Here is a 27,941-nt window from a genome sequence, read left to right as displayed (position 1 = left end):
GAAATTAAAATTATGGCATGGACTCCATTTCCTCCCTGCACGATACCTAAAGGTAGTCGTGTAGCGCAATTAATATTGATTCCTGCGGGGACGAACTCCCCCACTCCTAGTCAATCTTATCAAAGGCAAGGAGGATTTGGGTCTACAGGGAACCCACAAATTCTATGGGTTCAATCTATTTCTCAAAAGCGTCCCGTATGTCAATGTACCCTTATTCGTGGAGAGCAGCAAGTAGTACTAAATGGAATTATTGATACTGGAGCTGATGTCACGATAATATCTCTGGCTAAGTGGCCTCCACAATGGCCTCTGGCTAATGTTTCCTACACATTAGCTGGAATTGGAGGAACTGGTAACAGCCGTCAAAGTGTGGAATTAATTCAGATTCAAGGTCCAGAGGGGCATATAGCCTCTGTTAAACCTTTTGTGTTACCTGTCCCTCTGATCCTGTGGGGACGTGATGTGCTGTCCCAGTGGGGAATGTCCATTCGGACCCATTTTTAGAGGGGGCCATTGAAGCGCGCGACACCCTTAAATTGACATGGAAGACCGATACCCCTATTTGGGTAGATCAATGGCCCCTACCACTGGAAAAGCTTCGCGCCCTCCAAGAATTAGTTACAGAGCAATTAACAAAAGGGCATATTGTGCCTTCTACCAGTCCTTGGAACTTGCCTATTTTTGTCATTAAAAAACAAACCGGCAGGTGGCGCTTGCTCCACGACCTCAGAAAAATTAACGACGCTATGGAAGACATGGGGGCTCTCCAACCAGGACTCCCGTCCCCTACTATGATTCCTCGAAATTGGTGTTTGACTGTTATTGATCTTAAAGATTGCTTTTTCAATATCCCACTGCACCTTGATGATGCTCCTAAATTTGCCTTTTCAGTTCCAAGCGTCAACATGCAAGCTCCGTTGCAAAGATACCAGTGGGTTGTGCTGCCACAAGGAATGAAGAATAGTCCTACAATTTGTCAGTGGTATGTAGCTAAAGTACTTAGTCCTGTTAGGGCCACGATACCTAATGTTTTGTTATATCATTATATGGACGACATCTTGGTGGCCACACAACATCATGAGGTCATGGAGGAAGCTATAGCCCTTGTCACGGCTGCTGTCAACTCGGCAGGCCTCTGTATTGCGCCGGAAAAAATTCAAAAAATATCACCATGGAAGTACTTAGGTTGGCACATCAGGGCTCAGACTATAGTTCCTCAACCCTTACAGATACAGACAGACATTAGAAACTTGCATGATGTACAGAAATTGTTGGGAACAATCAATTGGGTCTGACCGCTGTTGGGAATTTCTAATTCAGACTTAAGTCCTTTATTTGAACTGCTTAAAGGGGATACTGACTTGTGTTCCCCTCGCAGTCTCGGCTCTGAGGCTGTTGCCTCTTTGCAGAAGGTTGCCACAGCAATCGCCAACAGGCAAGTTCACCGGTGGGCTCCTGAATTACCCTTTCATCTCATTATTTTAAATCCTGCTCGACAGCCTCATGCACTGATTTTTCAATGGGACTCTCAGAAGCCAGACCCATTGTTAATTATTGAATGGATTTTTTTGCCAAATCAATCTACAAAAACTATTTCGACACAGCATGAGATGTTTGCTTCTTTAATAATTAAAGCCAGACAATGCTTACTAACATTATCAGGGGTAGACTTTACTTGTATCTGCCTACCTGTGACAAGCATGTATCTACAATGGCTTTATCAGCAATCAGACGGTTTTAGTATGGCACTGGCAGACTATATGGGTCAACTCACATCCCACCCACCTTCGCACAAACTGCTTAATGCCAATATTCACTTGATATCCAGACCGAAAAGAAGTGACCAGCCGTTACAAGCCCTTACTGTATTTACGGACGGGTCTGGGAAATCGCACAAATCAGTCATCTTATGGTGGGACGACCAGCACGGACGATGGGACTCAGACATAGAGACCGTTCCTGGTTCTCCCCAGATAATGGAACTGGCTGCAGTTGTTCGAGTTTTTTGGAGGTGGTCTACACCACTTAACCTTATTACTGATTCAGCTTATGTTGCAGGGATTGTTGAGCGAGCTGAAGCATCTGTATTACGTGATGTCTCACATTCTGAGCTGTTTGTTTTATTACAAGAGCTTATCTTTCTTTTGGATTCTCACCCTCATCCCTATTTTGTTATGCATGTCAGATCGCATACTTCTTTACCTGGTTTTATTGCAGAAGGGAACCGACAAGCAGATATGCTGACATTACCAGTACAGGTATTGCCGGATCGCATAGCACAAGCTAAACTCAGCCATTCCTTTTTTCACCAGAATGCTGGAGGTCTCAAACGACAGTTTGGGCTTACCTCCCAACAAGCATCTAATATTATCGCCGTGTGTCCTGACTGCCAAAGGCATTCTTTCCCATCGATAGCAGGAGGGGTTAATCCTAGAGGTCTACAAAGCTTACAACTATGGCAAACAGACGTTACGCATTATCCAGAATTTGGTAAATTGAAATATATTCATTCTTCCATTGACACCTTTTCAGGCGCTTTTTTTTCTTCTTGCCACACAGGAGAGAAGGCGCGTGACGTTCGGAAACATTTAATGCGTGCTTTTGCCACCTTGGGCATACCTTCTCAGATAAAAATGGACAATGGTCCTGCATATGTCTCAACTGCAACAAAAACCTTTCTTGACTCCTGGGGTGTAATTCACACTACTGGCATCCCTCATTCCCCTACAGGTCAATCTCTAATTGAACGCTCTCACCAGTCTTTAAAGCGCTTACTACAACAACAAAAAGGGGGAGTAGGGGCTGCCACCCCTGAGGAATGATTACAGAAAGCTTTGTATGTTTTTAATTTTTTGAATTGTTCTTTGCTAGATAACAATCCTCCGATAGTTCGACACTTCAACGCGAATACTTCATTCGAGACACGAGTTAAAGCCCCAGTGTTGGTTCGCGACCCAGAAACAGGTAAAATAATGGGACCATATCCTCTTGTCACGTGGGGAAGAGGCTATGCTTGTGTCTCTACAGAAAAAGGCCCCAGGTGGATTCCAGCAAAGAACGTGCGTCCTTTCCGTGAATCCCTGCCTCGAGCGCCCGACGAGCCCAGCAGGGACTCTGCTCAACCTCCAGATCATCCTCCAGAACAACTTCCTGACCTTCTTGAGGCTACGGAGGACACCTACGGAGCTTCATAAACCGGGGATCGTTAGATGGGCCAAAGGAAAGAAGTATTTTTGACGATAATACAGAATTTTGGTCTTTTAGTCACCGCTTTTTTGCTTCTTTTTTGCTACCAGGAGCCGCTGCTGGGAAAGCATTAGCAACATTAGATAAGCTTGGCTGCTGGCTTGCTAAACAGACGAATGCCACTAGCAAGGCATTGTCTGGTCTTCTGTTAGATGTAGATAGTGTTCGCCATGCCACATTGCAAAATAGAGCTGCTATAGATTTTTTGCTTTTAGCACAAGGCCATGGTTGTGAAGATTTTGAAGGTATGTGTTGTATGAATCTCTCTGACCACTCAGAATCGATTCATGCCAGTATTCAACAACTTAAAAAGGGAGTCTCTAAACTCCGACAAGATGATCGGTGGGATTGGTTAGACAAACTCTTTGGAGAGTGGGGGCTATCAGGGTGGATAAGAAGCTTAGTGAAGACTATTGTTTATGCTTTAACTGTTTTTATTCTCTTATTGCTTTTTTTACCCTGTTTGTTACAATGTCTGCAACGATTGATGGAACGCTCCGTGAAGAAGATTCTTTTTGTGCAAAAGGAAGGGGGAGATGTCGGGTACGACTTGAAGGACTCAGACAGAATGGCCTGTACTGCTCCGTTGTTAGAGGGGGATGTACTGGAACTTGTAGGCTACAAACCTTGGGAGGCCTGATAAAGGGAAGAGAAAAGCACTGGGAAAAGTGCTGATATGGTGAAGAATTGCTAACCTGTGAGTCATGCTTGATAAACGGCCGAAGACGGTGCAGACAGCAAGGAATTTAGAGTTTTTTATAGGAGCGGCTTAGTTGCTATTAGTCCACTTGCTAAGTGTTAAGTAGCTACCAATTAACGTGCGCTGATAAGAATTCTGAAGCATAGCAACCAATCAATTTAACACACGCATCTTCTGATTTTCTATAAAAATGAGTGTTACATGTAATAAAGTGGAGAACTTTGCTTGCATCAAGCCTGCCTCCTGTCTCTCAATCGTGGCAAAAAGGATCTTCTGAGAGGCCAGGCAGATTAGACAAGTGTTTGACCTTCTCTGTGTTCACACTGGCCACACCAAAAGCCCATCGGTATCCTTTTGGGTCTTTGAAGTACCCCCTCTTGAGGTAGTCAGTGCCCAAGATACAAGGGGCTTCTGGGCCAGTTACAGTGGGATGTTTTTCCCACTTGTCCCCGGTCAAGCTAACCTCGGCCTAGAGTAGTGACAGTTCTTGACATCCCCCTGTCACTCCTGAGATCCAGATAGGTTCTGCCCCTCTATAACTTGATGGCATTAATGTACACTGTGCCCCGGTGTTGATTAAAGCCTGGTACTTCTGTGGATTTGATGTGCCAGGCCATCGAATCCACACTGTCCAATCACCCGATCATCCCTTTCCTCCTCCTGGCTGGAGGCAGGGTCCCTCTATTCCCGTTCTTGGTCAGAGTATTCACTGTCTGACCCTTGCCGTGCCAGGCCGGAAACTCCTTCATCAGGGCCAAGGGAGGTGATCTCAGTCTTCCTGTATCTGGGAGATCACTGATTACTTTCTTGTGGTTTCACACCAGCTACATTAACAACCTTCTTGGATGTCTTCTTCTTGGCAGGGGTCTTTCCTCGCAGTTCATGTACACGAGCTTCCAACTTGAAGGTGGGTTGACCATCCCACTTCCTCATGTCCTCCCCCTGGTCACGCAGGAAGAACCAAAGTTCGCCACGTGTCATGCGCCTGGGTTTCCCTTTCCCTCTGACTGGGGTGGAAGAGAACTGATTTCTTGGGGTGCTCCTGACATCCAGGGCGCTCACCCGTAAAGATGAGGAGGTACCAAGACTCTCTTCAAAGTTCTGAAGCCAGGAAGAGACTGCCTCCACAGTTGGTGTACATCTTAGTCCTTCTCCCATATCCATTTCTGGATAGTACATCGCAGCCAAGCCGGCAGAATACGAGGATGGCGCACCTTTAATCACCTTCCTCCACATGGCCCGTGTGCACAGGACATCCTCGGGATTTTTAGGGGCTTCATCATTATCTGGATCACCATAGATGACTTCCAGCACTGCTAATTCTCTCAGGTACTGGACACCTTCATCTGCAGTAGTCCACTTCCCTGGGGAGTTGTCCGTAAGATCTTCCTTGAAAGGATATCTTGCTTTAACACTTGAAAGGAGCCGTCTCCACAGACTGCAAATAGCTGTTTCTTTTCCAATTCCCCTTTCAATTCCTCGATCTCTAGCAAGGGAACCCAACTGTTGGGCTTCCTTACCTTCCAGCTGCTGAGCATCAGCCCCATTATCCCAGCATGGAAGCAGCCAGGCAGCAATCCGCTCACCCGGCTGGCGGCTATAGTCTTTCCGCAGATCTCGCAGTTCTGATGACGTCAGGGACCGGGTAGTTTCTGCCTCCTGTTTGAGTTCTGTTATTCCCTCTTCTGACCCCTTTGCTGAAGGATCTGCTTCTTCCTCTTCTTTCTCCTCCCTTTTTAATCGAGGGTATGGACCTGTTGTTCTCCTTGTCCACTGTTTCTTTTTTACTACTGGGACAATCTCTGCTGTTGTTGTTATTGTTTCAGTTCCCATCTCCACCACAGTCCTTTGAGAGCACTGAACTGCAGCTTGATAAGCACAGGCCAGGCCCCAGTACAGCGCTAGGAGTTGCTGATTTTCACTGGGATAGACAAGGCACCCTTCTATCAGGTGTTGTGTCAGTTTTGCGGGGTTGCTTGCCTGTTCAGGGGTAAGATCCCAGGCTACAGGAGGTGATAACCGTCCTAGGAATCTGCCCAAATCCTTCCACTCCCCCTGCCACCCAGGGACAGGCCGCCTCAGGGCACATCTTGGTATTGACTCACCCAAAATTTGCCTTCTCTTACACCAAAAACCTACCGAGCTCCACACAGCCCACAATAGGCCAACAGCATTAATGAACAGTATCATAGAGCTCACGTAAGGGTGCATAAGTACTTTGGGAGCCTGCAGAATAAAACCACTCATGATGTTCCTGATTTCTTCCAGCATGTTCCCGAGCTTAGCAAAATAAAGATAAGCAGAGCAATAAACAAACCCGCGACCAGCACAAGAGCTTGTCGCTTAATAACTGCTATAGCTATAGCACAATTAATATAAAACTGCCATTATCTTGCCCCACGTTGGGCGCCAAAAGACTGTGGTGGTTTGACCTTGGCTAAATGCCAGGTACCCACCAAGTCGCTCTATCACTTCCCCCCCTTTCCCCTTTTTTTTTCTCAACAGGGCAATGAGGGGAAAGAAAATAAGATAGGTAAAAAAAACCCAACCCTTGTGGGTAAAACAAAAGCAGTTTTAATATAAGCAAAGCAAAGCAAAGGTCTGTGCGCGGAAGCCAAAAAAAGAAAACAGATTTATTCTCTACTTCCCATGAACAGGCGATGTCGGGCCTTCTCAGGAAGCAGGGCTCCAATACGCGTAGTGGTTGCCTTGGAGGACCAAGGGTGACCCCACCCCCTTCCTCCTTTCTCCCAGCTTTATACTGAGCAGACGTCATATGGTCTGGAATATCCCTTTGGTCAGTTCGGGTCAGCTGTCCTGGTTGTGTCCCCTCCCAAGATCTTGCCCACCGCGTCCCACTGGAGGGGGGGGGAATGTCGGAAAGAGCCTTGGTGCTGTGTAAGCACTACTCAGCAGTAGCCACAACACCAGTGTGCTATCAACACCCTGCCAGCTCCCAACATAAAACACAACACCATGAGGGCTGCTACAGGGGAAAACCAATTCCAGCTCAGCCAGACCCAGTACAGCCCTCAATAAATATTCCTGGAAGGCAAAAGATGCCTGTGGAAAAACTCATAAGTTTCACACTAGATGGATTGTTCCCTCCTTCTAACCTGAGAAGTGAAAGCACGCAACCCAGACACGCCCGTGGAAGAAGCAAAGCAAAGCAGATGCAAATTTTATATAATTTGGATGGGAGATGTGTATGTTATTTTTAATTATATTATCTTGGGGACTTATCTGTAAGAGTGAAGAGAAGCCAATTTTCCCCTCCCCTGACCTATATGGTTCCTTTAAGGATAATTAATTTGTTTTATTAGCAAGAACTATAAACCAAACCTTTAATCTGAGCCACTGTTGGATTTGTGGAGGACCTCTAGGGTCATCAAGCTGGCTGTGGATCTCTATACCCCTCACTCCAGCACATATCGTAAGCAATTGTAGCGAAACTGATAACACCTCCTGGAATGATAATGAAACATGGCCAATTCAATTTCCTACTGTGGGTAAATATTATTTAAATTGCGCCCAGAAGGGAGGGGTCAATGTGGGGGAAAGCAGGTGTCAATGGATACTCACATATAAGTTGGTTAATAAAAATAGAGGTGTTTATATATGGATGTGGCTTGATGAAACTGGATGCAACAAAGGATTTAAAGGGTTTTCATCGAACAGAAATGAAACCTTAGTTCTCCGATGGCCTGGAAACCATATTTACAGTCAAATTTGTGAGTGGAAAAAACATACTGGTGCCTGGTATTGTACCAGCCGGATAAACAACAACCCAAACACCTTTTTCAGCCCTTTGGGAAATGATAACACAACTTATTTCCAATTCCCAAAGGTTGCAGCTGGACCATTTGCTAACGGTGCCAAAGCCAAAAAAGGCCATTATTGGATTTGTGGACATACTGCCTACAAACAACTATCAGCAAACTGGTCAGGGATTTGTTATGTAGGAATTATCCGACCTCTGTTTTTCCTTCTTCCAGAGGCAGGTGGTTCTCAGTTGGGAATAAGACTATATGATAATTTAGGGGACAAAAGGATTGCCCGTAACAAGCAATCTGTTGAGGTTAAAATAGGTGAAACACAAAAGTGGGGGGAAAATGAGTGGCCTCCCGAAAGAATAATTAAGCATTATGGGCCTGCCACTTGGAATCCCAATGAACCAATATCAGGGGCAAGAGAACCAATCTACAATCTGAACCGCATAATTCAATTGCAAGCAATCTTGGGATTTATTACCAATAAAACTACTAATGCTATAGACCTTTTAACTCAACAAACTCAACAGATGCGCACTGCAATCCTTCAACACCACATGGTTTTGGATTATTTACTAGCTGAAAAGGGAGGAGTATGTGGGAAACTAAATATTTCTAGTTGTTGTTTGGAAATAGATGATGTAGATGACGTGGTTCTTCAGCTGACCGCAGACATTAGGAAACTAGTCCATGTCCCCATTCAAACATGGAACGGCTGGAATGGTGATTTATGGTCTTGGTTACTGGGAGCACCATGGGTAAAGCAGCTTTTATTTTATCTGTTATGTGCGTTTGCCGATTTGATGCTTTTGCCATGTGTTATTCCTTGCTTTATTCAATTAATCCAACATGTTGTATCTAACATGCAATTTACATCTACTGTCTCGCCAGATGTTATAAAACAAATTCGTGCCGTTCACCAATTAAAGTCTGCAACTGTATTGATTATTTAGACTGCCTTTTTTCCCATTTATTCTTTTACCTCTTACCATCACCACAACAATATTGAGCAGTGAATTTGTAGTGTTATTGCTTATTTGCCTTTGTCTAAATTTGCAATAGAAGCTTCTAGGCCCAGACAACACATGCGCTTTAGGATAAGGGGGTATGGAAATCGATTTTCCTGCTGTATATGCTGACCCCAACTCCAGCAGACCAGGGCAGCAGACCGCGTGGACTGCCAGGGCCGTAACCACTCAGCGGTACATCCCTAGAACTGCGGGAAAACAATGGATCACCTGGTAGTGCTGATTCCAATTTGCTACGTGGCCTTGATTTTGTTAACTGTTACCTTAATTGTTCTTTTAATACTTTTTTTTGGTGCAAATTTCCACCATGTAAACTGCCGTCATCTTCTTCTACTTATTCCTCACAGCCTTAAAATCAGTTTATAGAATGTTCTGGTTTTGTAAAGTTAGTTAAATTTAAACATTACATATTTGTTAGAGATGTTGTTAGTCACATGCTAGCTAGAAATATTGTTTGTTACCGTGTTGCATGCTATTTCTGTCCTTCCTCTCTCTCTCTTTCTACCTCTATCTTTTGTGCCACCATGATGACAGCAATGTCGAGCCACGGGGTGGTGTATGGGACTGTGGTGTAAGGGACACAGGGTGGTGTAAGGGACTGTGTCAGCCATTTTGTCTCGGCATTGCTGTTGTGTCTGCCTGAAGCTGGAGCAACTACATCTTTTTTAACACCTACCAAGCTGTGCTTGCGTGCAGGGCCGGGGGAAGAAGTTAGGACGAGGACGTGCGGAGGCTAAAGGCGTCGCCGGCTGATCCCGACATTGGATCGGGACACAGGGTCACCCCCTCTGCCACCCATGGAGGTGTATGGTGGAGCAGATACTGATTTATGGCCTGTGGGGGGCCCCACGTCGAAGCAGGTGACTGCACCCGAAGAAGGCCGGACCTTATGGGAAGAAGGTCCCACTGCTGTAGTTCAGCACTGGGAGGATTGCAACACGTGGGTATGACCCACACACCCATGGGAATGACTCATGTTGGAGAGAGCTTGTGGAGGACTGTCTCCTGTAAGAGGGGGACCATGCTGGAACAGGGGAAGAATGCCAGAAGTTTCTCCCCCTCCCCGAGGTGGAAGGAGTGTCGGGACTGACTGCACCCCCCCATTCCCTGCCCCCTGCACCGCTGGTGGGAGTAGGTAGAGATATCAGGAGCAAAGCTGAGCCCGGGAAGAAGGGAGGGATGGGGGAAGGTGTTTTCAAGATGTGGTAATGCTTCTCACAGTCCTACTCTGTCTGTTAAGTGTTGTTGTTAGTGTCTGTATTAAATTTATGGTTTTTTTCTTCCCCTAACGATCCTGTCTTTTGCCTATCACCATAATGGATGGATCATCCCTCCCTATCCTTATCTCGATTGCTGAGCCTTTGCTTTACTTTCTCCTTCCCAGATCAGGAGGGGAAGGGGGGAGTGAGCAGCTGTGTGGTACTCAGTTGCCCTCTGAGCTCAAACCACAACAGTCTTCAAAGCAGGGTGTAGGGGGAACCATACTACAAATCTGACATGCAAAACTGGAGCATAGTAAGAAATATGGTATCTTCTGCAAGCAGGTGAAATATCACATATTTGAAACAGTTTCAAGGATGGGGCAAAACTGAGTTTCAGTTCAAATATGTGCTTGAGTCAGTTCATAGGCCAAGGATCACCTTAGCCATGGTGAACACCTTAAATCATCTAATGTAGTTGGTAAATGTGATTTTCATTCCCACAATATATATATTTTTTTAACTGGGTGTGCATACACATAGCAGTATTTTAAAATATATATGGAAGGTACACAGGTCGATTTAAAATCAATTCATTTAGCTGGATACTCTGCTTGTCTACTATCACTGTGTTTCTCTTTCTAAATGTTCCTATATCTTGACCTGAAAAATTCAGTGCTGCCATAAGTTCTTATGATATTGCATGTGTTCACAGAGTTGAGGGAAATGTAATCATGGACCAGAAACTATGTCATCTGGTTGTATGACCCATCACACCAATCAAGTATGTGATTCAAATTGCTAATTATGCAAAGGAGCACTGGGTACTGATTGTTGGTAAAAATGTATAGATTCAAGATTCACAACATGTATTTCTCACAGAATATGGTCTAGGGCAATTTTAATGCTCTCACTCTTCCCTGCTCAAAAAAAATATGGGAGGGGAAAGGCCAAATCTGCTGAACAAATAAATTGTGCACACCTAATTCTTATAACGTGTCCTAGAATGTACCAGATAATGCTTGTAGCTCAGACCCATGATTTCTAAACACTTTCTGTTCCTATCTTGTAACATTTTTTGTGTGAACAGAGGACTTAGGAACTGCAGAAATTGCTAATGTAAATGTGTATTCCCAGAGCAGTTGAATTGCAGTTTTGTTTAAAAATCCAGCATGTTATTTTTAAAATGAAACATTTTTTTTTTCACTGAACAATGTCACCTATAAAGTAGAAAAGAACTCACATGGATAGACATATTAAAGTCAGTGTGAGAACTCACATGAGTAAATTTTGAAAATGGAAATATTAAGCTTAAATCTTAATGACATGCATCAAGACATGAAAGTTTGGTGTTTAAAATATAATTTACTTTGGTTCCAGATCTGCTGCTGCTTTTTAAATTAAAAGTAAGGTAAGATAGAATTAAGCTGAGGTAGAAATAGATATTAGAAATGGACAGACTTTTAAAAATATATACATTGGTGCGTAGGTACATACAGATATCATATATAGTGATATGATATAGCACTTAAAAACAAACCTTTGTTTCTTTTGGTTCTGTACACAAATATGTATGAAATAATAAGACTGGACCAAAACAGCAAAGTATACCCTGTGCAATGGTCAAATGTAGACAGGAGGATGGAATTTTGCTGCTAGACAAGAAGTTTCTAGTACAATGATGATCCTTTGGAAATCATTTCATTGACTACAATTGGACTGGAGTTATATCTTAGTAATGCAAAATAAAAAATTAATTAAATGTCACTTATAGGATGCAATTTGAAAATACAACTACTCATGCTTGCTTAAAAACAGTTTATCAATCTAGGATTATATATCCCACTGAAATTAATGCAAAAAAAAGTCTACTATTGGTTTGAATGGACTATGCTTTTTCATTTACAGTGTAATTAATGAACACTACTTCCACACCAATGTTCCCTTGAAATCTCAACTATTATACACAAGTTCAGAGGTACATCATCTGGGATTGGCACATGTAGTAAGATAAAGTGAACATATGATAGAATATATTTTTCTTATGTTACACTAAAAACTACTTGGGATTCTCCCCCAGGATGTCTAAAATTTTATATATAAGTAAACTTCGGTTTGAAATATTTGTAGTCATGAAATATTACAGGTTAGTGGCAATGGCTTAAATGAGAGTTTTGTTTTTTAGCCCAATGAATTCCTCTAATCTACAGAGGAAATATTGCTTAGGAGTTGCTTGAGTAAATCAGGTAGTATCCTTGAATTTTTAAGTCTCTTTTTCCTACTGTGCACATAATTACTCAGGCTTTTTTTTCCCCACCTCCCCATACTTAGTGCATATAATTTCTGGTGCTCAGAACAAAGAAAAGAGTTCTTCTTTCATGGTAAAGCAAAACTTGCTCACTTATAAAGATATTGGAACCAAAAAATATTCATGGTTTTATTGTTTATAGATTTTCTTCAATTTATTAATAATATTTTATATATTTATTTATGGCTTTGAGCAAAGACAAAAGAAAAAAATCTAACTAAGCCCTGGTCATACAGTTATTGTAAGAATCAGATCTATAGCCTTCCCAGCAGCAGTAAGATCCAACCTTTGTCATTAATACATTTCATCCTGTACAGATGTGAGATTTCATACTTATGGGCTTACTTATGTACACAGAAAATAGATCACTTCTGAAACTAGTAATGGACCTTTATATTACAGGAATGTGAGTAATTTGTTTCTTAATCTAAGTGTACGCACATTCATAATACATATATATGTGTATATAATTTCATACCCTGTACCATTTTTTTTAATTAACATACAAATCCTGGATATTGTCCACTCTATTACAAAAAGTCATTAAAAACTATTATGGTTTCACTGAAAGACCATGTGAATTAATATTTCTTCATAGTGATTAAAATAAAATAAAAATATATAAAAAAATATTTTGCTACTAACCCTGTTTCTCCTAGCAAATGTAAACCTTAAACAGTTTGAAAGATCAGTATATGATCTTAATTGACAGAATTTGTTAGCATTAAAATAATATAAGGAGTATTGTACTGATAAATGGTCTTGCAACATATCCATAATGTTCTAAACACTTTAAAACAATCACTTCTTTGTATACTACTCTGGGCCACTTGGATTAATGGCAGCAGCATGTTAATGGATTAATTACATTGATTTTTACTGGTGAGTGGGAGTCAGCAAAAACTGGAATTTAAAAAAAAAATTTATTTGAAGTACCACTTCATTAAAAGATGTAACAGGCAGCATGGGTTTAAGCTCTGTTAGCTTTAGAATATTTACTTGGCTCTCAAGTACATCTGGATTCACTGCATTACGTAATTTGTGATGTTATTAAATCTTTCCATGCATTGTTAAACTCAGCATTAATGGGAAAAGAAGAACTCCTTTGCACTCAATTTCTTCACATGAGTCAGCTGGGTTTTAAGGAACATATATATACTTATATCCATAATGCTGATTTTTCAATGAGTTAAATTATGACACATTTAGTTTCAATCTCTATTTAATGTGACAAATCAGGCATAAATGATTAGGAAAGAACTTTTTTTGTGGATAACATAATGTGAAGGTTTGAGCAAAGAAAACAAAATGTTCACAGGACAGTATGCTTTAACCCTGCTTTCTGTCACCATTTCCTTTCTCTTTTGAAGACATAAAAAATAATAAACCTTGTACCTATGGGCTATGCTTGGCAGTACATGCCTTAGGATATACTGGCCATTTAATTACAATATACACAGAGCAACTAGTGCATTTTCAGACAGATTTGATGCTATATTATATTTATTTTTTTTTAAATTAACACCACAGTCAACTACAGAACTACAGTGAAGACACAGAAAGCATCTGCTAGCCTAAATCAAGCTGTGGTTTACAAATAATCCTTTAAATGAAAAACCTCACTTCTAGACTTAAACCAGAGATTCAAAGTCAGCATTATAGGAATCGTAAGGTAGACACAAAGAATGAATGATTATTTTCTAAGATACCATAAAGCTTTTTCCTAAAATGGCTAACTGAACCTATTTTTATTGTCTTTTTTTTTTCCAAAGCATGCATGGAATATTTTCAGATGCTACTGAGGGCAAGGAGAAGAAAAGTGATGGTATTGGTGAAGTACAAGCGGTTTGCAGTATCAAGCATACAATTTTGCATAAAACAGTGCACGTAAAAGTATCATTGTAGGTTTTAAGCCATTGCATTGCAATTCAACACTTGTGTTGAACTTAGCTTTAACAAATTTTAAAACTGTAAATTTTGAAGTGAAGAGCTGAACCTAAATTCCTAAAGACCTTGCAATGGTACACAACACAGCAGCTGTTTGGGTCTAAAAAGTTATTTATAATGGCAATATTTATAGTCTTTGCAACAATGTGAAGATTGAAGTCCACCCATTTTTCTGAAACAACGGAACGGTTGACATGTCGTGAGGTTACAATCTATCCAGAGGAGTGCTAGTGCCAGACTTTTGACTGCAGGTGTTTGCAATTTATTTGTTTACCAATCTAATTCTGAATGGTAAGTGCTAAAATATGAAATGCTGTGGGAAATAACAACTGAATTCTTCATGAGAAATTAACAACATGTATGCAATAAATGAAGTAATGAAGGTTTCAGAATATCAGTCAGTGCTATGTTTTAGTTACATCGATTTTTATTTTTTTAATATACTTGTTTGAAGTTTGTTATTGTGTTGACAATTTTCCCATGAAAATAGCAAACCTCAAACAGAGAAATCTGTCAGACTGATTTTAAAGTCAACACGTTAAAAATAAATAATATTACAGCTGAATTTAGACTTCTTTAATGGTTACAAGAAAGGAAGATATGAATTCAAACAATTTTTTTAATTCCTTTTTTTATATATATATATATATAATTTTTACATTTGTTATGTAGGGCAAAGCTGTCTAAAGTATTTTTCTCACAGTAAACTGCTGGGGTACATTAGGAAATAGGCTAAAACAGTTCCCAGGATGGTTCTCAGTTTTTTACAAGTTTGTTGCTCACAGTTACCAGGGATCATAAGTTTGATGTGAACCGTGGTTTGTCTCCCTCGGGGTCTGTGCTTAAGACTGTGGAAGAATCCCTTTGAAGAGGGCCTGCGGGTGGCATGGCCCCTTGGTTTGGGAGGATGGCTCCCGAGGACATTTGTCGGAAGAGTGAGACATGCTGGGGGATGGTGGCTCGGCTGGCCAGGGGCATGCTGGGGCCAGGGGTGGGCTGTGGGAGGGAGGCGAGGGACTCCCCCATGGTGGGGTGAGGCCTGGTGATCAGGGTGATCTCGTGGGGCAGAGAAGGCTGAGAGGCGGAGAGGGGCCGCACCTCCCAGGTCAAGTTGGTGGTGTAGAGGGCCTGGGTACTCTTGTGGACCTCATTTTTCTGCGTGGCACCAGGTGGCTGCTGGGGTGCCTGCAGCTGCTGCTTCATGAGGGAGAGCTGCGAGGTTGTCGGCGAGACATACTGGAAAGTTTGTCCAGCCAGAGGGCTCTGTATGGGTGGGCTGCAGATGGCGGTGGTGTAGGAACAGGGTGAGAGGATGATGGCTTGCTGGGGTGTCTGTGTGCTGGGCAAGGTGGAGTGCAGGTTTCCATAAGAAAGGCTGCTCGCGGTGTAAATGGGAGGGGACTGCGTCCTGATGTGTGACGATGAGGTGGCGGTGGAGGTGCTGGAGTTCAGCACAGGCATCTGCTGCAAGCTCACTGGGGCAATGGCCTGCACCATCTCTCTGTCATGCTTCACAATCTGCTTCAAGATCTCGTTCTCCTGGTTGTTGAACACCCCGGTGTTGAGGTCCTTCTGGAACTTCTGCAGGAGGATTGAGTTGTTCTTCCCTTTACAGAGAGGTAGAAGAGTTAGCAAGCCTGACACACATGGGCAGATCCCCACTCTGACTTTGCATTTCAACCCCCATCACTGAGGGCTATATCGGCATTGTAAAAGCCTGAGCAAACACCAGGCTGAGCGCTGGCCACAGTTCGGCAGTGAGGCCACTCTGATAGGCTGCACTGCACCAATCTCCCCAGGAGCCAGGGACCAAAGAACTCGACTACATTTCCAGAGAGTTTTGAGAGACAAGTTATAAGAGTTTGAAAAGTGTTGAAGACATAAATTAATGCACTGAGTATTCACAATCTGAAAAATACTAAAACAAGTCTATTAAATATTTGAAACCTCTATACATGTATTTAATTTCTTTACTCTTGCTATATTAAAGAAAACAAGTTTTTCTTCCAAATCAGGATAAACAATTTTTTATGCATAGCTGCATTTTAAAACCAGTGTCAATAATGATGATCAGAGTACACTTCTGACCAAAGACCATATATTTTATCTAGCATGTCCTATTAGAGAGGTCCAGAATGTCTGGATGCACAACAGCAGACTTCACACACCCTGTTTTGATAATCAGCTGCCATATCATTCTGCCTTTCACTTGGATATTGTTGGCCTGCTTTTCTGATTGCAAGCAGATCTCAGTGTGCAGCCATCAATGCTAGCAGCGCCCATGTTGTGAGGAAAACGAGACCCCTGCTGCAAAGGATTAATTCACTTCAACAAACATGGGTTTTGTGAGTGCCGAGAGACTTCAGCTCTTCCCAGCATTATAGATGTCATCTGTAAACTATGTAGGAAAATGTCATCCACTGCTCATGAAACTGCAATAAACCCTATGAGTGCTGAGGGCAGCAAAAGAAATATATGGGATTAATAAATAATACTATGATAAATAAAGTATACAAAATAATCCTCAAAGGATTATGAGAGCTTTCAAAAATAGAAAGGTTTTTATCATTTAGAAGTGTGCTTGCAGAATTTCTTGTCTGGACACATCTTATTCATAGATCAACAGAACATTTACTGCAGTGTAACAAATTAAACTTTTAAGAAGGATTTAATATGGGCATTTTATCCTTCAACTCAAGGAAAAGAAAAAGTAGAAAGGTTTTAAGAATTCCAAATATGGAAAAAGAAATACCTATCCTGTCAAGTCTATCAATTGCCACTGTTTCAAAGGCCCTTCTCATCATGGGATACTCTTCCAGAACCTCATTGAAGTTGTCCACTGAGAGGGAGTACAGGCGACAGTACGTGTCTGCTCGTACACTGGCAGTTCGACGGCCCTTGGTCAAAAGGCAAATCTCTGGGGAGAGAAAAATTCAACACACAGGAAACAAAGAAGTTAGTGAACCATGTGAAACTAAAAAACTAGAAAGTGACTTAGTGCTATCAGTACTCAGCAGCAATTTTTCTATTGCTGTTTACGCAAGGTTGCAGGGGCAATTCTAGAGGTATTTGATTCTATTTTTGCTAGTCTGAAAAAATAAAAAATCTCCTTTAAGATCCCGGCTTATAGGTTTTCTTAGCCTAGACTCCGATTTTTTATCAGGCCTTTTTAAAAATAAATCTTCTTTAAGTTGTAAGAAATGATCCATCTGCTGTCAAATACAGATTGCTGACTCAAATAACCCAAGTGATTCGATTGATTATGTTTTTTTAAATATTCAGCTGACATAATCATTCACCAGATTTACTAAACTAATTTAATACATGATATAATGATATTTGAATATAAGAACTGCTCTAAGAAAAAATGCTTCATGCATGAAAATGCCTTCTGTTTCTTTGGGTTTTGTCCTAAGTATTTTGGGAGAGGAAACTTAAGATTTTTGACTTTTTTTCCTCATTGGGCTAAACAACAGAACCCTTTTAACCTCTGCTTACTTCATTTGATTAGTCTAGTAGACTTTCTTTGGAAGTGCCTCCAACAGGAATTAATCATTCTGGAACAGAGGAGACCAAAGCCATACACAGAGTCCCAAGAAACAGCCTCAGTCTTGCAACTGCTGATTCTTGAACCCACAGGAAGAGGGTTACTGGATAAAGGCCAAAGTCAATACCTGAAGCTTATAACAGCAGAACATATGGGGTAGAATAAGAGAGATGCATAAATCCATCTTAGGGAAGTTTCCCAATAGAAGCCTTCAATATTCAGACATGTTATATAAGTCCTCATATGTTTGTAAAGTTGTCAAACTCAATATATTACTGATATGCATTTAGCATATATGATAATTCTTTTCTGCATATTTGCTCCTCTTTTCAATGAAGATTTACATTAGAAAAGTTTAAGTGGGGCTTAGTATTAATTAAAATAAAAGAATATTTAACACAATATTACATAAAGTAGAGTCAGAATTAATTTTCCAGCTAGCTAAAAGTGAAGCTCTTTGCAGGAGATTTCGAAATGAAAAACAATTTGGAAGCTTCTTTCAAATTGTCTATCCATTCTTACTTAACTATCCATATTAAAAAGTAAAAATAAAATGTTTTCTTTTAGAAAACAACTGGTGTTTTATTAAAACATTCAATTTAATTTATATTAAAATACAAAAAATTAAAAATTTAGTTGCAAAAAGAAGTGTTTGAGTTGATCCCATTTTCGAGTTTGGGAATAAGAACACACTTAGAAATTGAAACAATTCTTGGGCTCAGGCAGGGTGGGAGATCGTTTCCCAACCCAGTTCTAGCAGTTAAGAGCAGTGAGTTCATATTTGTTCATATTTAAACACTAGCAGTGGGCTAGGAAACTGTCTCCTACCCTGCTTATATGTTTATCACAAATTATCATTCTCAATGAAGTGTGGAAATACAAATATTCTTCATTAACAAAAATAAAGAATTCTGAAGGCTTTACTTCAGCTGTATAATGTGCTAGCATAGTTCTTTCTTGTTTTGTATGTCTTTAACAAAACACATTTTTATTAATCTAGAATGTAAAGAACCTTGATGGTTTTCAATCTCATACTTGTTGAAGAATTTCCACATGCTATCTAACCCTGAAGTCTTAGGGGCTAAGATGCTTAAATAATAGTGGATAAATCTGTGGTGGGTTGACCCTTTCCAGATGCCAGGTGCCCACCAAAGCCGCTCTATCACTCCCTCTCCTCAGCAGGACAGGGAAGAGAAAATATAATGAAAAACTCGTGGGTTGAGATAAGGACAGGGAGATCACTTACCAGTTACCATCAGGAGCAAAACAGACTCGACTTGGGGAAATTAACTTAATTTATTACCAATCAAATCAGAGTAGGATAATGAGAAATAAAACCAAATCTCAAAACACGTTCCCCCCACCCTTCCCTTCTTCCCAGGCTCAATTTTATTCCTGAATTCTCTACCTCCTCCCCTGCAGCGGCGCAGGGGGATGGGGAATGGGGGTTGTGGTCAGTTCATTATGTGTTGTCTCTGCTGCTCCTTCCTCCTCAGGGGGAGGACTCCTCACACTCTTCCCCTGCTCCAGCATGGGGTCCCTCCCATGGGAGACAGTCCTCCATGAACTTCTCCAATGTGGGTCCTTCCCACAGGCTGCAGTCCTTCACAAACTGCTCCAGCAGTGTCCCTTCCATGGGGTGCAGTCCTTCAGGAACAGACTGCTCCAGTGTGGATCCCCCACAGGGTCACAGGTCCTGAAGAAAACCTGCTCCAGCGTGGGCTCTCCACAGGGTCACAGCCTCCTTTGGGCACACCCACCTGTTCCAGCATGGGGTCCTCCAATGGCTGCAGGTGGATATCTGCTTCATCATGGACCTCCATGTGCTGCAGGGGGACAGGCTGCCTCACCATTGTCTTCACCACGGGCTGCAGGGGAATCTCTTCTCTGGTGCCTGGAGCACCTCCCCCCCTCCTTCACTGACCTTGGTGTCTGCAGTTATTTCTCTCACATAATCTCACTGCTCACTCCCCACTGCTGTTGTTGTGCCACAGGTTTTTTTTCCCTTCTTAAATATGCTATCACAGAAGCGGTGCCACCATCATTGATTAGCTTGGCCTTGGCCAGCAGCATATCCATCTTGGAGCCAGCTGGCATTGGCTCTATTGGACACAGGAGCAGCTTCTAGCAGCTTCTCACAGAAGTCACCCCTGTAGCCCCCCCTGCTACGAAAACCTTGCCATGCAAACTGAATACAAAATCAAGGTACATTAACATGGGATCAGTACTAGTATTTAATGTATTTAAATCCCAGCAGCTTTTGGAAAAATTCATAGACTAATGGCTATTGTAAGAGTCTTGACCTAATGTCCCTCACAAAACCTGATGCCCATGAAATAATGACAGTTCACTGTAAAGATCCAGCCAGGTCAAACAGAAGTCAGTCCTTTCCTCTTCCATAACCTAGCTCAGCCTGACCCCTTCTCCTTTGATTGAATGCACTGCATTTTGGTTACAAGAGTGAGAAGGACATTTTGCCCAAAGGGAGCAGTTAAATGCAGCGAATGACTCCTCCATTTCCTAAGTTTTACAATACATGGTTGAATTTACAGATAACTTAACTAGCTGGAAAATCTGTGTGACTAATGATTACCTCTTAATTTTCAACTTTCTTCACTTAAAATTGCTGCAAACAATAATAAAGACATAAGGAGGTGTCTTCTGCTTATTAAACAAATAAATATACTTGAGTCAAAAAAAAAAAATCACATGACCAAAAGAAACGTTGACTATGGATCCCAAGCATTCTGAAGAATGTAAAAAATAATGGAGAAAGTACTGTTTTCATCATTATTAATCTAGAACATTGTATTTTATATTGCTTCAATAAGGATAGGAAGAAACCATAAGAAACAATGCTAGATTTCATCACAGGACAACGGGACCATGGAATTCATAGATGTTACTGCAATAAATATCATTACTTTTTCCCATTCTTTCCTCTTCCATTATTCTTGTCAAATAAGGAAAATGGAAAGAATCACTGTGTAAACTATACATCATATTCTGCAAACCCTGTCAGCCCACAATTTATGGTTGAAGAGCATCTTTTTGGAAGGCTCTTAATAACAATAATAGTCTTCTAGTTAGATACAACAATAAGCGATGGGTCAGAAAAGATATGAGAACTGTCCCAGAGCCTAGAAACTGATCAGGGAGTGCCACTGTGGAGCTTGACTACTCAGTAAGCAGGGAAAGCTTCATGTTCTCAGCTCCAGTTAAATAGTCTCCTTCAAAAGATAAACTACATCCTTCTGACACCCATAAAATGCATTTCCAGCAATGTTTCTTGACTGATTAGAGTTGTATTATAGTTACTGATACATCATCTATATTGCTTTGTTATATGTATCAATTTTATCATTTGTACTCTGACCACAAGACTAATGTGCTTGCTAATTGTATGTGTTGTGCATTTAAGTTAATTTCATCTATTAGCTATTTGTTTGGAACAAACTCTCAAGCATAATAAGACATAATATATGAAATCTCATTTACTTGGACCAGAGAGCAAGAATGCCAAAATATGTTTCCATCAAACACTTGTGTTCTTTTAAATAAATCCAAGTAATTTTTTTTTTTTTTTACAAATAAATAATAGATTTCATGAAGAGAACAAAGTAATGAAAACATCCATGATATATTTAAAATGAGTCTTAGTGGCACTGAATATACCAGGTGCCCTCAACAATTATGCTCTCCTTGACATTCAATTGATTTAAACGGACTATGAAATACAATCAATAGCACAGGAGTGTGCAGTGAAACACAAAGGGAAAAGACTATTTTCAAACAGCTTGGACAAATAAAGTTCTTCATTAGCATAAAAAGAAAGCGGTGGCAGCATATTACTCACTAATATTCCCATCTGCAGTTAGCATGGTGCACTGCCTTCATGCTGACACTTTCAAAGTGTCAAATGCTTTATCTTTCCTTTCCAAATGTAAGAATGTCTTCAGTTCTGATTAATAATAATTTATTAGGCTACAGTGAACCTGTAATTCAATTCTTAATGCAAGCTTTACTTTAATTATTCAATCCCTTTGGACAACTGTTCCCTAGAACATTCTGAAACAAATATCAGTCATTTTTCATTAGTGCAGTGATTATTTGAAAGCACTAAACAATGCTAAAAATATTAATTTGTTCTTACAGTCCATATTTAATACAAATGCAATTAATTTATCTGTGAAAAATCACAATTTGTGTTCTGCTAGCATAAGATCTTTCCCACAGATCAATGCAGCTCTCAGAAGAACATTGAAAAGGGCTCAAATACCATGTACTTTTTGCTGTCAAGACATTGATCTAAACCCCAAAATAACAAAAGTTTGAAGCTAACCCTGTTCTGAAGGTTATAATTATAATAATCAAAACTGATCAACAATATATCAGTTGCACACATACGTGGCAGTATTTCAGTAGGAGCATCAGATTCAGTTTTTGGAACACCATGAATTTCTAAAGAAGCTTGCCCATATTTGTATCTTGTAAAACAGGAGACATGTAGATCATATTTTGTTATTGCATTAGTGTGACAAAACACTCTGGATAGGAAATTTTACATATCTGAAAGACAGCACTAAGGAAGACTGATTTTGGGAAAACCTGAATGAGCAAAGGTGAATGACACAACCCATAGGATGACTCAAAGAATTAGGATCAGTAGGCCTTTTGTAAAGTCCACAGTTTTGGTACAAACTGAGATCAGGTTTGTACTTCTTGTGGACTATATTGATATGCCACTGTAGGTGCTAATTTTCCCCCTCCCCTGTTGCTATGTGATTCATAAATATTTTTTTCCTCAAGAAAATAACTGGGGATGTGGGAGCAGTTCACCTCTAGCAGCATTTGTGATGTTGCATTGCTTTCTTAGTCTTTGCTGTATTGGTACATGGACTGGCTACTCTAGCAATAATTTCCTGTTTCTAATTTATGTAGACTTATGAAAAACCTTTTTTCATCTGGAAAGCAGTACAGCATAACTGACAGTGTGGCACCTATCCATTAACCATATAAATTATACTCCAGATGTAATTACTCAACTTTCTATGTCACATTAACATTTGAGAAACTTCAAAAATCAAAATAACAATATAAAGTTGCCTTAAAGACAAAATGGGTCCACAAACTGCTTGTCATGGATGAAAATATTGACATGGTAATATTTAGTAAGAAATCTAGGTTTATTAATAACTAACAGCAATTTATTCTTATAAAATAATTCAGAAATACTAAAAGAAAGGAAAGCAACTTATTCAGATTCTAAAATGACAAGATTCACACTAACTTACTTAACGGTACCTATATATATACATGCATGCACATAACAAAATGGACAAACATACAGAAACAAAGGTGTTTGGATTCAGTAGAATGAACACAAAATGGACAAACACACACAGAAACAAGGGTATGTACCCACACGCACACACCCCCCAGTAAAGAGAAGCTAGCTCAAAGAAAATTTCCCTCTCGAGTTTAGAGTAAATGCTCCCAATGCCTTGGCATTCCTCAACGGGCGATAATTGAGACTCGAGCGGGTGGACTTCGCCCTGGCCTTCCGTCAGCTCTGGCAGCAGACGACACCTTAAGGGTTTTGGCACGCGAGAGGCGTCCCAGCTCAGGGGAGGTGCTGGTCACAGGCCCGCTGCGATCCAGGAGAGCTCAAAGGGTCTCCCTTGTGGTCACCATTTATAGGGTCCAAGATAACTGACTTTTGTCAGATACCTTCTGGTGCCTTCCAGCAGTTGCGCAAGAACTTCATGAATGTGCAAGTCTGTTATTGTTCCCATTTGACCACATCCCAGGCACAGGTGTGCCAGGCCCTTAGGAGATGATGGGCCATTTTAACCGTTTCCGAGCAATCGGCAGGGGGCAGGAGCCAGGCTCCTTAATGCTATCAGTCCTTATCTCCACAGATTGGTGTATAGCTCGGGGGATGTGGGTGGAATCACACGTAGCACCAAGCAGCCCAACAAAGAGGGGCGGGGTGTGTGGGTGTGGGTGTAAGAATTAAGAATTGCACCACCACACTGCTCAACTGTGCTGATAAAGGAAAGAGTTATGAGTCAAATAGTTAGCTGGTTTATTAAAAGATGTCAAACTGGTCTTGTCTCCATGGAACATATTTCTTAGCTTAGGATGGTATATAGTAACATGTAGAAAATTAATACAATGAATTATTACAGTATGCACAGCTTTGTTTTGCAAGAACAGAAAGACCAGAATGAAAGCAAAAGTTCACTTTACTAGGTGCAGGAATTAATTTTTTGTAGGAATGAATAAGTTAGCTAGTATTTTAGCCATATAGTGCTCTCCATATTAAAATCAATCAAAAATAACTAGCAATTTCTATGTATTTGTGAACTACAGCAGTTAATTAAGTGCTCTGTCCCCTTCCAAAGCTATAACAGCTTTCCTATCATCTGTCAGATTCAACATTACAGGATCTAATGAAGTGTCCTTCCAGCTGAGGATAGCTGACTATGGCTTTAGTTCCTCAGCAGAAAACTTGTTTCATCATGTAGCAGGTGTATACATTGCTGTGCAAATAGGCAAGCAGCTATTCAGACCATCTGGTTACTTTCAGCAGCAAAAGATGGAAAATCAAAGCAATTCAAAGGCTGGGGTCAATCAGTCTAATGTATTTGGGAATGTTTTATGAGAACAAGACAGCAGATTAGAATATTGTTTATTTTATAGAGAGCAATGAGTTACTAAACTATTATAGACAGAATTTAGATGTATGATAGCTCTTTGCATCCCCCGCTGCTTTCATGCCTTTTTATAGCAAGTCCTGTAAGTCTTCAGAGCACGTTTCCCAAAACTACCAGGGGTTTTTTGTCCTGGTTTTGGCTGGGATAAAGTTAATTTTTCTTCTTAGTAGATAGAATAGTGCTATGTTTTGGAGGGGGGGTTCTCTCTTGCTTCTGGGATTGTAACTGTGGGATCTTGTTTTTTTCGGGGTCTCTAGCTGGGAATGGGCTGGGTATCAGTTGGCGGGTGGTGAGCAATCACATTGTGCATTACCCATTTGTACTTTTTATTATTGTTATTGTTTTATTTTATTACAATTACTAAACTGTTTTTAATCTCAACCTACCTTTACCCCCCCAGTTCCCTCCTCCATCCCTTGGGCAGGGGAGGGTGAGGAGCGGCTGCATGGTGTTTGACTGCAGGCCGAGTTCAAACCATGACATTCTCCCTAACTCTTCATAACAGCAACTCTTTGGCACAGTGCTAAGATCAATATTTCCTGATTTCCTTCAAGCTACTGAAGTTGTCCACTGACCAGAAACTAGCTAACAGGCACCTTCTTGGTGTGCCAGTCACAGGAAGGGACAGTAACCTTCAACCTGGGGCACTCTGCTCCCAGCTTTACAACAGGTAATGCGAGTAATATTTTTTCTTTAGCAAAGGACTATATGATCTTCAAGCAATTAAAAAAATAATCAATAAACTTCTTGAGAAATGAAGTATCCTTCAGAAATTATTTCCTAGTTCCATGTTGACTTAACCATCTCTAACACAGAAAACAGAGACAAGCCGTTTCATATGATAAACATGTGATTGCTTCAACATACACTTTTGTATGTCTCTCCTTTTCCTTTATTAAACTCTGAAAAGCATCAAATACATCTATCTTTAACTATTTTTTCTAACTTTTTAACATATTCTTTTTATCTTTCAATATATTATCATTAGTGCACAAAATGGAAAACCCAGAGATATGCTGATTTTTGTTATAGACACTAACACCAAGTCTTATGATTAGTCAGAATGCAATTTACACAAATTAAATGAGTTTCAGTAATTTATTTTCTCCACAATAATAATTAAATGCTATGACAGATAGCTATGTGGATTTTGATTTTCAGAACAGTATTTACATTCACAGTAGCCAAGGCTGTGGAGGGAAAAATATAAAAAAACCAATTAATATCCCCCAAATCCATATCTATGGAGTGGATGGAAATGAAAAGGCTCAGGTAACACCTAGCTCTGAATTCAGTCCTATATTTACAAAACTGTAAGATATAGTCACTGCTCAAAAGAACATTACTGCAGCAAAGGAATGAATTTAAGGAGGAAGGAAAATGGAGACAGTTACTGCCTTTTACAGCCAGGTTTGTAATCTGGACTGTCCAAAAGAAAGGTATGCAAAGCTTACATCTTTTCCCACCTTATTTACACTAAACATGGAATTGCAGGCAAGACAGTTTGTCAGAGTGAGCAATAGCAGACAGTGACTGCATGACCTCTTCATTTAAAACCTGCCAACAACAATTGACTGTAAAGTTGCTTTCAGGTATCTGGGCTCATCAACCAGAGAGGGTTCATGAAGGAGGCCTGGATACACTGCTGAGTAGTTACTATTTTGAAGAGAGACTGAAAATGGCCAATTACAATTAAGGGTCCAAAACAACTTCCTTAAAGCCTCAGTTTCAGTCTCCTGTCACTTTTTGAACTCTTTACCTAAACCTAATTTAAACTGAACTATTTGTGATAGCTGTTGCCCTTATATAGTCATCCTATTAAAAAAAAAAAAATCAGGTCAGTTTGTTTCACATTTTTATTGCCTGTTTCCAGTCATTTGATATTTCTGGCTCTGAAGACCCTGACACATGAGTTCTCAGCATGTTAATTGTTTATTTTTAAAAATTTTAATTTAATTTAACAGGGCAAATAAAAGAAATAGAAAATGTGCTCTAACGAGCAAGGTTGAAATTGTCAACTTTTTAAACAGTAAAAGATTAGAAAAAGGTGAATTACATCCCTATTAACTTTTGTGTATATATGTCAAATGTTTGGTAGAGTAAGTGGCCTAATTAGAGAGGTTCTAGGCTTACTTTTTTCTAATAGCACTTCTAATTGGCAGAGAGGTACATTTATTTCATTGGAGATAGCACAAATTTCCTGGAGGAAAAATTATTCTTCTGAAAAGAATTGCCTAACTTTCAATGAACCAAACTTTGATAGGATTTATAGAGGAATACTTATTTTTTAAAAATGAAGTCTGCTAACGGGTGAGCAACTTTTCATATTTATTTAGGGTTTGTCAACAAGCCTAAAAGTATGTGCCTTTCTTTACTTTGACCTAAATTTGTCTTTTATGCCACCTACCTATAAGCCTGTTTCTTGAAACAACTTGTGTTCTTATCAGTTCATTTCTTTGAATAAGGCTTAATACACTACTTGATAGCCTCACTGAGAAAAGAAGTGTGATAACATGCTACTAATTTGGGTGTTTTGAGACTCACTCAGAACAGGCCTCATTATTTCCATGTGAAATTCTTTAAAACAACTTGGCAAAGCCTTTAAAATATTATCTACTGCGATATAAGTAAATGTTGATACAGAAAAAGACATTTTAGGCATATATTAATTTTCAAGGCACGTTTGGATGCAGTAAGCCAGTCCATTTTAGCCATTCTCTAATGTCTTACATTTTTTTAAAGACTCATATATAATGATTTTTTAAGCCCTCATATTTACTGTAAAGTTAATACTGATACGCTGTTAAGCATATTTCAATGTAATATGCTTTATGTATATTGACAGTATAATTTAATTATCAGAAAGGTTGTTAGTCATAATTACTTTTACATCAAGAAAGACAGCTAAATATATATGGTTAGAATACAATTGCCTTTATAAAAAATGCTATGTTAATCTGCCCAGAGGCATTTTATGTTCCCTCCTGACCTGTCTTTTTTCTATCTGAAGGTACTGCAAATAGCTGTGGCCAGGTTTTCATGACTAGAGCAGAGGTAGCAACATTTCTTACATCCTGCCTATTTTCTCTTGTTAACTCAAATTCTCCTGAGAAAGTTCTGATAGAAGAGAAGCTTAGAATCAGTATACAAAATAGAAATGCAAGTCCGTATTTTATCTTCAATGCTATTTATAATAGAGCATCCATATATTTTTATTATACTTTAATTAAGTGTTCTTTCTACCAAGAGAGACTAAGATAGTCTATTTATTATCTTTTAAAAACTCATAATTTGGCTTATATTAATTTAATTTTCATATTAAAAAAGATTAAGCTTAGATTCTAAGATAATGTACCTAAGTAAAGATTCAGCTTTTATACTGGCTGGGTCAAAGTCCAAAAGTTATTTTGTTCAATTCATTTATGACTACTTTTGTTCAGATTGATGCCTGTTCCCTTTTGAAAAAAGCCACTTAGT

General features: G+C 40.0%; 1 protein-coding gene across 1 annotated transcript in view; it reads right to left on the bottom strand.

The window, feature by feature from the left end:
- Nucleotides 1-13,736: 13,736 nt before the first annotated feature.
- The window catches only part of LOC141917774 (potassium/sodium hyperpolarization-activated cyclic nucleotide-gated channel 1-like), a 306,083-nt gene continuing 291,878 nt past the window's right edge, over nt 13,737-27,941 (bottom strand). Inside the window, exons 7-8 of the mRNA XM_074811266.1 lie at nt 16,951-17,115; nt 13,737-15,805 (exon numbers count right to left, since the gene is read on the bottom strand). Of these exons, the coding sequence (XP_074667367.1) occupies nt 14,994-15,805; nt 16,951-17,115 (977 nt within the window). The 3' untranslated portion in view covers nt 13,737-14,993. The remainder of the gene's footprint in view (nt 15,806-16,950; nt 17,116-27,941) is intronic.

The sequence above is a fragment of the Strix aluco genome, chromosome W (genome assembly GCF_031877795.1).
Source record: "Strix aluco isolate bStrAlu1 chromosome W, bStrAlu1.hap1, whole genome shotgun sequence".
Lineage (NCBI taxonomy): Eukaryota > Metazoa > Chordata > Aves > Strigiformes > Strigidae > Strix > Strix aluco.
The sequence above is the reverse complement of the archived record's forward strand: the minus strand, read 5'-3'. Positions and strand labels throughout refer to the sequence as shown.